This window comes from Gossypium hirsutum, chromosome A03 (genome assembly GCF_007990345.1).
Source record: "Gossypium hirsutum isolate 1008001.06 chromosome A03, Gossypium_hirsutum_v2.1, whole genome shotgun sequence".
Classification (NCBI taxonomy): domain Eukaryota; kingdom Viridiplantae; phylum Streptophyta; class Magnoliopsida; order Malvales; family Malvaceae; genus Gossypium; species Gossypium hirsutum.
The window spans coordinates 98,544,254-98,558,174 of record NC_053426.1 but is presented as its reverse complement, the minus strand read 5'-3'; the positions used below and the strand labels follow the sequence as shown (position 1 = coordinate 98,558,174).

Genomic DNA, 13,921 nt, shown 5'->3' with positions numbered 1-13,921 from the left:
TAAATTTACCTTTTTCTATTATTATTATTTTATTTAATTTAAATTCATTGCAATGTTATTTTTTAATTACATTATTATGGAGTAAGTTTTTATTTATTTATTTATTTTAAAATATTATATTAACTAATTTTAAAAAAAATTAATAATCTTAACAATTGGATTTGAATCTTAAAATTTAAAAAATAGAAAAATTAAATTTCTAGAATTAAATCAGCATGTACTATATTTTAGTCATAATAATATATATTTTTTCCTTTTATATAAGGTCTAGAACTATTTATAATTTTTTCTAAATTTTAAATATACTAAATTTTATCCTGATAGAAATTTCTTATAAAATGAATATGAAAAATATTTGATTACGTAAAAAATTCATAGCGAAAGTAATAAATATATAAATTTCATATTAATTAATTAAAATTTGAATTTAAACTCTATGGATTACAGTATAGGTAGGTATAGGTAGATATAACTATTAGAGAGAAAAAAGTGGTTGTTTTTTGCCCTTAAGACCCGGTTCCGTACATTTGCTTTGGCTGTTGACTTGCCCTTGCCTGTTTGTTGTTGGGCAGTTGTAATCCCAATTTAAGGCCTTCAACTAATTAAAATTTCATTACCTAAAATGAAAATAAAATTGGAGTAGAGGAAAGTAAAAAAATTAAAATGAAAAAAGAGTGCATTATTGATGAAATAGAGGGGTAGCAACTGTGAATTTCATTTGTTTTGGATATCATGTTAATTATACATTTCGTATCCTATAAAGTGATGCATACTTTGTACTGGTAATATTAGAAATTTCAGTATCCTACTTTGTTGGGGGCAAAATTAACAGCTTTTTGTTGAATTTCAATGGTGAACTTTATCGTAGTTACAAAATCATAATTCACACTACACCTCCATAGCCTATTCATATTTATCCATGTATTTTCATATTACTATGTTATTTCTTCGAGGTAAAAACACACAAGGATAGCCTCCTTTGTTTTCAATGGGGAGACACACACCCTTTCTTTGCTCTTTATTTTTTTATTTATTTACATTTACAATACAAAATAGAGAAGCTCCTCTCTAAGCTTAGCTTCGCTTCAGAGTGCAGCATCTGTCCTTTTGCTTCACAAATATACACTCTCCATCACCCACTATAACTTCTTCTCTGCCTTTCTAATTCCAGCAAATCCAATCTTTCAATTTTAAAACAAAATACGTCCTAGTTATTATTTATTATTCTTTACCCACAAAAACAAAAACCCAAAAAATTCATATTCTATTTTCTTCTTTCTGATACCAAACCTGTTAACTTCTCTTATCCCACTGATCATTAATATTCTGAAGCTTCTATTTTGCTCATACCTTCAAATTTTTTTTCCTTGGTTAGGCCTTGAAAGTTGAAAGGCACTCTCCCTCTCTCAGTTTGTGATGGATGAAATGTATGGTTTCAACGCGACGGGGGAGTACGCTGACAAGGCTTTGATGTCACCGGAAAACCTGATCCTTCCTTCAGATTACCATGCTTGGCTTTGCTCATCGGGCCGGGTTCCTATGTTTGGATCGGACGAGTTAATCTCTGCTGCCTCTGCCATATCCGAAGCTGCTTCCATCGCCCCTGAAATTCGACGAGAAGAGGACATGTCATGCGTCATCAAAGCCAAAATCGCGTCCCACCCTTCTTATCCTCGTTTGCTTCAAGCTTATATTGATTGCCAGAAGGTCAAAATATATAACACCAATTAAAGCCCTCTTTCTCTTTTCTATTTATGGTGCAAACAGACCATTGAAAAGATGTGTTTTTACTCTAGTTTAAAGATTTTTTTCCCCCACTTTTTCTATCTAACTTCATTAAATATGATGTTATATAACTGTGTGGATGATATGTGCAGGACTAGTAACACTTCAATACATGGTTTTTTTTTTTAGAGAAAGCTTTGGCTACAGTTGCTTTTGTTAGTTAGTTGTGTTTCAAATTTCCGCCTTAAATGAGGGTTTACTTTGGTATTCTCCAAGGTTGACGCAAAAGGTTCTAGCTCCAGCTAGTCCTGGTTTGGGAACTTGAAGCTTTTTTATTTACTATACTGCGTATCTTTGGTTTACCAAGATCAAACGATTTTTCTTACTCTTTCTTAAACCAACTTTCTTGCCCCATCAATTCCCATGATTTTATGGGAAATATCTGATGGAATTCATGAAATATACATCAAGTGTTTGTTGGAATTTTCTTGGCAAATAAGTTCACTTTTTGGCGTTTTGTACTAAGGTTTTAGTCTTGTTCTTTTATTTTCCTACTCTAGGTTGGGGCACCACCTCAGATAGCTAGTATATTGGATGAAATTCTGAGAGAGAACGATGTTAACAGGCGGGATATTGTGCCAACTTGCTTGGGAGCCGATCCCGAGCTCGACGAGTTCATGGTCTTGTCTTTCTCTTTGCTTTTTAAGTTTGCTTTGCCGTTCTATTTTCATTATATATGTGATTTGATGGCTATCTTTACTTTGTGTGTGTGTGTGTGTTTCTTCAGGAAACTTACTGCGATATGTTAGTGAAATTCAAATCTGATCTTTCAAGGCCTTTCGATGAAGCGACTACCTTTCTAAACAAGATTGAAATGCAGCTTCGGAATCTCTGCACCGGTGCCTCCATTAGAGGTCCTTCTGGTCAGTCACTTCTGTCTCTCTCTCTCTCTCTTCCGAAGTCTGAGTATTACAATATCCCAGACCCAGTAATGCTCTTTCTTTTGAAATGAATTTTTGTTCTTTGTTTAATTTTGCTGGATTCTTGGGTTTTGTGCTCTTCCAAAATCTGTGTCTGCCTTTCCTTACCCGTAATATCTGCTTCACTTACCAAAGAAATTTTTACCCCAAACAGCTAAATGAGCTAATAAAAACCCATCTACAAGTTTCCAGTGAATCATCCCTGCTATTAGCAGGCAAAACTTGGAGTGTTGTAGGTTTCCGGTGCATATGATAATATGGGTTATTGGAACCCCACAAGAGAGCGACAACCATTCCTTTCCTAGTCATAAATCATAGATCTCATCTATCCTTTTCTGCAAAAGAACCCACTAATGGAGGCCACCAACAGTACTCAAAGAATAATCCAAAGTTTCGAGTATGTCAATAATAATACTAACCACTAACAAACAACTGAAAACCCTAGAGATGAAATGGACCCGTGTCCTTGTTTAACCCACCACTATTGCTTTCTTAACTATCTCTGTGTGTTTCTAATCTGAAAAAAAAAAATCTTTTCCAACATAGTTGTGGTGGCAATGACTTTATTATTTCTTCTCTTTTTGATATGTATTGTCCAAAACGAATGATAATACGGATGAACCCTCATTAACCATTCGATTAGTGTTAACCCAGGACCTGCATTTGCCTGCTGATCTTCTTTGTTTGTCATTTCTTTTCTTGTTTCTTCGTTTTTCTGTGTTAGATAAAAAATGCAAGCTTGAAATATAATAGACGCCTTTTGTGTTTTGAGATTCTGAAATGACGTTTCAGGGTTCAGTGATGCCATGCGTAATAGTTGCTTTGCTTGATGGTCCGAACATAATGATGTCTCATCAACTGTTCTTTTTATTATTTTTTTTGCAATGCCTTAGAAGATTCAAAAAAACCTACGAATAGGGTACAAAAGCCAAAGGCCAAATTGTTTGAGTTGATTGAACGTTTGGACTAAATGGTTGTTTTTTTTTTCCTCTCCAGTTATGGAACTATATTGTCCTATTAACCTTGCTGTTTTGGTCCTCAAAGTAATTTGCTTTGGTCTGATATAGTATATGAGGTTTTGGTCCTATGAGCTAATTTAATTATATTTTCTTTCTGAAAATGCATGTCCGGTTTGGCAGAAACTCAAGTCCACAAGATTCACTGCCAATCAGCTAACCCTCTTTAAATTTGATGAAAGCAGTCTAGTTAACCAAAATGTGGTTCTACACTTATTTCCCCAAGTTTATTGGTCAAAAAAAAAACAATATCTGCCTAAGTACTGGAACTGGTAGTGAGAATCACTTAGTTTATGTATTATGTTGTGTTTTAAAATCGTAAACCGTACTGTGGTCCTGGTGTGCTTGCAGTACTTCATCTGTTTTCAACACATGAGTTCCAATCTTTTTTATTTTAAATTTTATAAGGTTACATGCAAGTCAATCAAACTGATCATGCGAGGAATGTAAAGCTATTAGATTCTTATTATATTCTTATTATATATTTCTTTCCGCTAGGGGATGTTGACTATTGGAATTTCCAAGTCACTTGTTAATTTGTTTACTATGAAATTAGTTGTGGAAGTAAGGGGCATTGTTGTTGCATGGATTGATTAGAGTGTTAATCTAAGTATTTCGTATTTTTGACAAATTTTTACATATTACTTATATGATTCAAATGTTATACCTGTGTATCGATGTGTTGGATTAGTGAAACATATGCATGCCCTACTTATGAATTAGTCATGATTTTTGTTAGGACCGATCATATGATTGTTGAGTTTTGGTAAGTAAATAACTTTTTATTTTTTGGTTAAAATGACATATTAATATCCTAATTTAATAAAGATAAAGAAGAGATCATATACTGATTAAAAGCAGGAAAGAGAGATAAATTTCAGACAGTGCAATAAGCATCTTCATGTGTATGTTATTGCTGTGCTCATTGTCTAATATTTCTTAAGAGTGTCTTTTTTTTTTTTTTAGTGAATGTTTTTTTCCGATTTGGGTGTATTGGTTTTTGATATGGTGTCTTAGTAATCGCATCGTAGTAATCTAACAGTATATGCTTCAGCTTATCACATACTTTGATTAGCACCAGTGGTCTGAACACAAGTGGATGTATAATAGCATTAAAGAAAGTTTATTATTCATATTCCGTTTATTATATTACATGCTTTCAATCCACTGCTTTAAAGTAAGATGTTTTGCCTTATTTTAGTGGAATGATGATGGTCTTGTAATGATGTCCAGTCTGGTTTTTTGAATGAGTATCAAGTTCCAATAGAGCATAAGTTATTACGCATATGGATAGTGGAAAATGTAGAATTTTGGGAATTGTCTACCAGCAGACTGGCTGATATGTTGCTGAAGTAAAATAATATATATATTAACATCTATATCTTCTCGAATGTTGTTTCGGATAGCTGAGTTTGAAAAATGTAAAGTATTAAGTTAATATAGTTCATTTTTCTTTATTTTTGCAATTGTCATTTTCAACCATTGATTTGCTTAAGAGATTTCAGAGATCATGTGAACATAGATCATGGTGGCTTTCCTAAAAGGACATGTATTAAGGTTTAATGACTTGCAACCATCTTTTGTTTCTTCGATATCTATTATTTTAGTGTAAATTATGGTTGCTTTTTTGTCATTATGGCTGGAAATCGGATAGGCTTGAACAAAATCTCGGTTGTAGATACTGCTTTTGCTTTAATAAATTCTTTCTTCATTGAGTTGGGGGTTAGAAATCTTAAGAATCTATCACAAAAAAAGCTGTTTATGTTTCTATTTGCACGGGGGGACGGGGCAAGGCTTGTGCTATCGGCGTGTGTATAGCAGCCTTAAATATTATATATATATATGCTTTGAGAGAGTGATAGCATTGTGTACTATTTTATAGTATATTTGCATAAAGAATGGAAGTTGAAAAGGTGGTTGTAAATCACTGCAATATCTCTGGTTGTGGATAGTTGGCAACTATAATTGTTTTTGCTTCAAGTACAATTTACCTTTTTGATGATGTTATCATCATTCTATTTAATCACTTTCATCTGATTTTTTTTTTCTTAAGGCTTTGGTGGGTTGTGCTTGCTGCTTTATGCTCAAACTAGGATTTGGGAGAGAAAAGAATATATATATATAAAACTAAGACACATGTAACCTTGTAGTGTCATCTTCGGTAGGGATTGATTTGGGCACTTTATTTGTATAATCACATGTTTGCATCGTATTAAAATGTATACCTACCATGGCTGCTTTTATGCTGTAGGATTGCTATCTTTGTTCAAATCATTTTGCCCTTGTCTAGAGAATTATCTTCCACCGAGGAGCAGCGATTGGTTTGGTCTAAATTAACAGAATAATCTTCCAAATGGACACGCACTCTCTCACATATGTGCATTCTTGCAATAATCTATAATATGTTAGATTTACCTTTTGTGGTTCCTCTTTCTTGTGGCATATTTTCTTGAAGTACCACATGTGAAGTGCTGGTGATCCTAATTTTACATATCATTTAAGGATTCTGCTGTATAACTTCGACATGATGAGAGCAGTACATATATACATACATTTGTATGTATACATGCTATTTTAGAGCAGATCTTTATTGCAGCTGCCAATGTTAGGTATGATAACCTAGGGTTAGAGAGAGAAAAAACCAACCTAGAAAATAGAAAATCTATTGTTCAGATTTGATCACATTTTCATATTTGATTTGGATTGGAATTAGTTATTAAATCTTCCGATTTGGTTCTTGGATCATGAAAGTACCAAGTACTGGTTTCAAAGGAACTGCTTAATGTCCATTTATATATATTTACTTTCTGTGAACATACTTGTGAGTTTTTTTTATTATAATCCCTCCAGACTTGGTTTTGAAAATACTGTTCCTAGTATCAAGCGTGCATATATAAATTTTATCAACACATTTTCCAAATTGTTCTTAATCCGTCAAATAAGGTTGAGGTTATTATGCCTTTAGGTTCTCTTGAATTCTCAATTTTAGTAGTTTTTCAATGGTGACAATTGAGTTATTATATCTCTCTCATGTTGGTTTTTTTAATGATACTGAAGTTTTCATGACTTGATCTTTTTGTTCTTATTTGCCTTGATTAAATCAAGTGGCGTTTGAGTTGATTCATCAAAGAAAATGATGAAGCAGACACCGTATGAAAGCTAGTTCCATGGTGATAAAGATGTATTTAATTTTTCTAGGAATAGTAAGTTTGATATTAAGAAGCACATGGATGATAGTTTCAAAAAGTATTATTGTCTGTGCTTGAAGTGTTGAATGGCCAATGAATGGCCATTAGATCCTCAAAAGAGAGTTTGGTAGGGGGGAATCCGCAAGTACATAATTGTGTTAGCATTGACCCTCCCAAAGCAAGTTTTTAGACATTTAGTTCAACTGCAACCAATATAGGGGTCCAATCCAAAGCGTATTTACTTGAAAAAGGAAAAAAACATATTTGTTATGGGGCAAAAAGGCCCCGGATTCGATTGGAGTGGTCGGAGTTTTCACATGGACTCCCGTAGATTTCGCTGTCAACCTCATCAGGCTTTTTCATGGAAAGGAAAAGAAAATTCAGATGGTTCATTCAATTCTTGAATGAATGCACTCATCTTCAGGCAGGCGCTAGTTTGGTGCTTGTCATATCCATTGGACATTGTTGTTCCCTTGGTGGGTCTCTCTCTCTGCATTCATTAACCTGCACCACACGTGTCTGCATGATATCTCAGTAACTGGGTCCACCCCTTGCTGCCCTTTTTTTCCCTCTACACATTATTCAGGCTAGGCTTTTTCTCGCCCTTTACTCACATCGCTTCCATGTTTCTGCTTCCTCAACTTGTACTCTTTTTCTTTCCATTTACCCAATAATTTATTTCCATCATTTCCATTTTTATTGAATGAAAATATGTCAAAGGGTGTAAAAAAAATGTGTCCTTTTAACATTTTGATAAAAGGAAAAAAAAAGACAAAAAGACTCATCAACAATGGTGGTTGACATGGGTTTATGAGGTTTCCGTCTAGGTCCATACCACTACTAGAGTTCCAAGTAAGAGTAATGGGTTGTTCTGTGAGAGATCAGCTGGGTATTATGTTTCACCAAATAATAATTGATAATAATAATTGGAGACCGTAGCTTTCGGGGGGTTTCCAGCCTCTAAAAAAAAAGCAGAGGTTTTCTCCTCTCTCTTTGACTTTTCTGGCAAATGCATTATGTGATATGATGCCGTACTGTCATGTCCACTCGGACTCGGAGTGTGACTGACAATGGACATAACCAGACAGTGATCTTTTTTTTCAACTTTTCTTTGCCCAAATCGTCACGTCTTTGCCTTTAGGGTCTCCATGTTGCTGCTCACTGTCCATCGTCTGAAAGTTTTGCAGTGCACAGTCAGCTCTCCATGCTCTTTCACTCCATAGTCCTCACATATTTTTATTGCATTTTTGTAAAAAGAGCTTTATTATTGTTTATTTATTTTATTTTGTCTTTTTATATTGGAACCTAGGGATAAAGATGTGTGACGGTTAAGTAGGCCGTGTAAAATTAAGGCTGCTTACTTGGCTCACATTCAATTTCAACCCATCTTTAAATCTATAACTAAATTTTTCAATGTTCGTACGTTGGATGGTGCTGGAAATGCATTTTATAGCATTAATAAAAATAAATAAATTTGTTAATGGGATTGTGGGAATGTAAGGCAAATGAAGTCGTGTGATATTTTGGTGGGCAGATGAAGGGGGAGTATCATCAGATGAAGATATTAGTGGTGGGGAAGTAGAAGGACAAGAAGGGCAGGGGAAAAGTGAAGATAGAGGTCTAAAGGACAGGCTGCTTCGAAGATTTGGGAGTCATATTAGCAGCTTGAAGTTGGAATTCTCTAAGAAGAAGAAGAAAGGGAAACTACCAAGAGAAGCACGACAAACATTGCTCGAGTGGTGGAATGTTCACTACAAATGGCCATACCCTACGGTAATTTCTTCCCACTTTTTTTTTTTTTTCCCTTAATCATGTCTGTTACTAGCTTAGGGTTTTGACTTTTGAGGTGGTTTCATATATATTGGTGGGTGAAATGGAACAGGAGGCAGATAAGCTAGCATTGGCGGAATCAACGGGGCTAGACCAGAAACAAATCAATAACTGGTTTATAAATCAAAGAAAGCGGCACTGGAAACCATCGGAGAGCATGCAATTCGCGGTTATGGATAATCTGTCGGGACAATTCTTTTCAGAGGACTGAGGGCGGGGGCAACTACCGACTGGCTTGCTTTCTCATAAATGTATATGCCACATCATTAATTAATTATATGGTTTTGTTTTGCATATGCCTTCTATGCCATGATGTATATTCTGAATGCAAAATGTATTATAGGACTTAAAACTCAGATTTGAATCTCTCCCTCCCGTCGACTTGGAATATTTGGATTATGTTCATGCTTTTTCTTTTCATTAATCAGTGTAAGTTTGACATTAACTCAAGCTCTGTTTGAAGTTTAGGAGATAAATTACTCTAGAAAACAAAACAAAAAACTAAAAATTTGAATCAAGATTTTATTGGATATCTCTTCGTTTATTATTTGATTTTTTATTCATAATTTGTATTCACCGGATTTCTAAGTGATTTAATCACTTCTCTTTTTCTAAAATAATTTGTTAGAATTTTATGTGTTGGAATGATTGTTAGGGTATTCATTATCCCTGTCGTAGTTATTTCAAGCTTTATCTTGCTCTTCTAATTCACTAAAATAATTATATGTTAGTAGAGGTGAGCCCGGCTTGAAGGTTTGCTTCAAATGTGATAGGGTTTGGGTAAAAATATAGGTCTGAAAAATAGGCTTGAATAAAAAAATAAGGTCCGTTTAAAAAATGGGCTGGGCCTCGAGTAAGGTATTTTTAGCTCGGGCTTGGCTTGGCCCGGTCCGAATTCACTAAAGGACAAAAAAAATCTGTATTTTCTTAAATTTTTTAATGTTATTTTCTTGTTGTTTTTTTCTTATTTTGCTACCATTTTACTATTATGTTACTACTATTTTGTTGTTATTGTTTGGATATTGTATAAAATTTATTTTATTGTTAATTTTCTTATTATTTTAAAGGCATTTGTTAATTATTATTATTATTATTTTAGAAGCATTTACTTGTTAAGTTACATTTATCTTAGTGTTATTTAAGTTTATATATTTTTTAAAATTTATTTTCAATTTATTGGGAAATATTTATTTTAATATTTTTAGTATTCTTAATGTATTATATATATATAAAAATAATATAAAAATTAATACGGGCGTGTCGGGATGGGCTCGGTTTTAGTATTTTTATCTGGGTCGGGCTTGGATAAAATTTTAGACTCATTTTTTGCGCCCGGCCCGAGCCCAATAAATGAGCATGATTTTTTAGTTGAGCCCGACTCAAACCCGACCCGGCCCGGCCCGGCCCCATGAACACCTCTATATGTTAGGTTGGTTACAACCAAGAGTTTTTGAGTTGAATTCAAATATTTTTGGCATAATATTAAATTGGTTAAAATGGCATACTCTGTATTCTTTACAAATTTTGGATTTAGTTTTAGTAATTTTATTTTTCAGATTTTATTTTTTTTGTTAAATTTATTGGTGTAACATTTAAAAAAAATTATTTGGTAATGGTGTAAAAAATTCAGTTTAACAAAATAATTATAATAGTGTTAATAGTTGAATTTGAAATTTGAAATCTTAAAAAAAAAAGATTAAAATTTTCGAAATAAAAGTACATGAACTAAATTTTAAATTTACAATGAGTATAAAGACTTGTGACATAAATTTACATCTTTGAGGCTTTTTTACCCAATTGACTTAAAAGAATTAATGATTTACAAAAAAGACCCAAGTCTAAACTTATATATGTAAATGACCCATTCTCCACAATAATCGTCGGTGTCAATTGACACTCCGGTGGCACCGCCCCTTCATCATTAGCCAATCATCGCCTTTTTAAAAAAATAATCTTTTTGGGTGTCACTATAGTATTAGGCGACACTAATATGTATTTTTTAAAATAACCGTTAAAAATACAGGTATTCAGGGAGAAAAAATTATTTTTTAATAGGTGTCGTTAGTCTGTCAGATGACACCCATTACTTATTTTGGTGTTGCAGTCGTGTCATGCGACATCGGTAATATTTAAAAAAAATTATTGTAAAAAAGGTAGTTCGAAATTTTGGTCATTGTTTTAGAAGATTTGGAGCTGACTATTGGGAGATCTAACTGTGGAAGTCAACGAGAAAGAAAATCTCTTCTTTGGTGTCGAAATTGGCCCAAAAGGCTACCATAAATGGCGACATTAGTGGTTATTGAGTACCACAACTAGGATTTTCAATTGAGAAAAAGAAGGGAAAGAAATAAAAAAAGAAATAAAAAACAAAAATGACAGCTGAGTATGACGACTTAGGTTTTCAATTGAGAAGAAAAAGAGAAATTTGAATAAGAAAGGAAAGAGGGTATATAGATAATAGAGAATCAAATATGAGAAAAGAAAGAGAACAACAAATATGGGAAATAGAGATATGAAAGGATATTTAATATTTTATGGAAAATACATATCTCTATTTTCCATATCTATTATTCTTTTTCGTTTCAAATATTTGATTATTTATTTTCTATAAAATATTCAATTCCCTTTAGTAACTCTATTTTACATAACTGTTATTCTTTTTCCTTTTTTTATATTTGACTTTTCCTCTCTCGTCCATTAATTTTTCCCTCATATCTCTTTCTCCCTCATCCCTCATCTCATCTAAGATTATTGTTTTGAAAAAATATTTCATCCATTGCTGGTGGCAAGTCAAAAGGATAACGACCACTTATGAAGCAAGCATCCGTCACAGGCTTCCCCATTTATTTTTTTCGGTTTTCTTTTTTCTTTCTATTTCAACTGTTTCTTTTCACTTTTTTTTTCTATTTCACCTATTTTTTAAAAAAAAATTCCCATGGGTCCTGCTTGACATATTGATGACATCTAATATATATTTTAAATTTACCCGGTGCCGCCTGACAGACCGGCGATACCTATTAAAAAAATTTTTCTCCTCCTTGAATACTTGTGTTTTTAATATTTTTAAAAAAGCCAATGATTGGCTAATGATGCTTTGTTGAACAAATCATTTATGTACATAAGTTTTGGCTTGAGTTATTTTTGTAAATACTTAATTCGTTGAGTAAAAGAGCCCATCTTTGATCAACTTAGCCCTTATTTAATTTTTTTAATTCAATTTGACTTTCAACTTTTTAAAAGAGTTGAATTTTTATTTTTTTAAACAAAAAATACTAATTAAAACATTAAATTTTTAACTATGACAGCCCACATGGAAATCTACATGTACACCATGTTTTTCTTTAAGTTTTATAATTTTTTTTATATTTTTTTAAAATTGAATTGAATTTATATTTTTAAATTATTTGTTGACGTAATATATAAGATAAATAATGTTATATTAGCATGAAGTACAAATAGGCTACCTTGCGAGTTGCTATACTAATATAGTTAAAAAATTAATATTTTAATTTATAGTTCTATTAAAAAGAGAGCTTGTCTCTTTTTAATAAATAATGGGTAAGTTTAGTTAAAAAAAATCAAAATAAAAAAATGTAAATGTTTGTTTGGGGCTAATTTCAAGATTATGTCGAAAATTTTAAGGCCCAAACTTGGGTGTCCTACCCAACCAGATTTACTATTATATATATTATAAAAGTAGCTTGGGCTGAGATAAAAAGAAAAATAAGTAGGGTTAAGCTCCCCCCAAAGCAAGTCTGAAACTTAAACACCTCTTGTTTGCAAATTCTTTGTTACTCTGATTTGAAATTTTCGTCATCAAAAAGTTGTTTAACAACAATTTTTCATTCACATAAATTTGATTTTAACATTTTAACACTCAATAAAAAATAATTCTAATATATCATACATCTAATTTTGACCCAAAATATTCAATACAATGTAGAATACATAAAAATACTGTAGATGTGCTTTTTTTTTTTTGGGAAAGCGTCAACTGTGTTGCATACAGGAAGGGAAACATTTAAAGGAAATCAAATGGATTATTTCACTAAATGTCCCTCTACTATTAAACAAATTTCAAATTACTCTTTAGACTTGAAAATTTTATTTTCTTAATTTATTTAAAAGGGTTGGTTTCATGTTAACACATGTTGATTTATCTTTTGTATGTGCCCCTATATATATATCATAAATTTAACTTTTATAATTAATAAAATATAATATATTAATATTATTCCAATTTTAAAAAAAATAAATTTAAATAAATAACTATCACTCAATAAAAGTTATTTTTATATCAATTAATAAAAGTTTCATTAAATTTATTATAAACATATATAAAAGTGAAAAACATAAACAGTAGATCTGCTAGCTTAAGAAAATGACAACACTCTTTCTTTTTCTTTTATTGAATGTTATGGGTAGAAGGGAAAATACAAAGGAAATAAAATTTTTATATACATTAATAGGATTTTTTTTACACTATATTAATTTTTATATAAAAAAGAGACTAACATATATAAAAGTGAAAAGCATAGATAGTAAAGATGCCAGTTTAAGAAAATGACAACCCTTTTGTTATAGGTTATGCGTCGAAGGAATGTAACACTTTGATACTCGACTTGATCATCAAGTTTGAGATATAGGATGCCACATTCCTTGTCGAAGCAATTATGAATAGTTACATTCGATTTAGAACCATTAAACATCCAATATGAGTAATATATGTGTATAATACGATATGCAATCATTTTTGGGTCTTATAAGACCTTAAGAAAGCTTTGTTGCTAACCCGAGGTCAAATTAGGACCAAATTGTAAAGAATTCAAAATGTTAGGTTGATGTCGCGACTTCGGGGGTTCTCGTCGTGACGTAACTCATTGATTTGGTCTCGTCACGATGTTGCGAGTATGTCGTTGCAATGCGACTTTCTATTTTGGAAATGGCCAAAATGGCACCAACCTCACCTAGTAATTCATTTCCATCAACACCAATTTCAATTTCAACCAAAATGCCATTTCCAACATATTTCATCATTCACATATTCATATGTAATTCATATTTATACATACCATGTTTGACACTTATGCAACTTCAAAACATTACCAAATGGACATATACATTTGAGTATGATCACAGGTAGTTCATATTCTCGTATAAAGCATTTAATAGTCAAATTCAT

General features: G+C 32.2%; 1 protein-coding gene across 1 annotated transcript; it reads left to right on the top strand.

Moving 5' to 3' along the window:
* Positions 1 to 1,000: 1,000 nt before the first annotated feature.
* LOC107886558 (homeobox protein knotted-1-like 6) lies at positions 1,001 to 9,159 on the top strand. Its single transcript, XM_016810556.2, has 5 exons — positions 1,001 to 1,707; positions 2,286 to 2,405; positions 2,513 to 2,648; positions 8,444 to 8,682; positions 8,792 to 9,159. Exons 1-5 carry the CDS (start codon positions 1,417 to 1,419, stop codon positions 8,948 to 8,950), a joined length of 945 nt encoding a protein of 314 aa, XP_016666045.1. The 5' UTR covers positions 1,001 to 1,416; the 3' UTR covers positions 8,951 to 9,159.
* Positions 9,160 to 13,921: the final 4,762 nt, after the last annotated feature.

What these genes read in the sequence shown, in the direction of transcription:
- LOC107886558 (XM_016810556.2), top strand. Translation starts at nt 1,417, where the DNA reads ATGGATGAAATGTATGGTTTCAACGCGACGGGGGAGTACGCTGACAAG. An exon ending in CCGAGCTCGACGAGTTCATG is followed by an intron (nt 2,406 to 2,512) that starts GTCTTGTCTTTC and finishes GTGTTTCTTCAG; the next exon opens with GAAACTTACTGCGATATGTT. An exon ending in CTCCATTAGAGGTCCTTCTG is followed by an intron (nt 2,649 to 8,443) that starts GTCAGTCACTTC and finishes TTTGGTGGGCAG; the next exon opens with ATGAAGGGGGAGTATCATCA.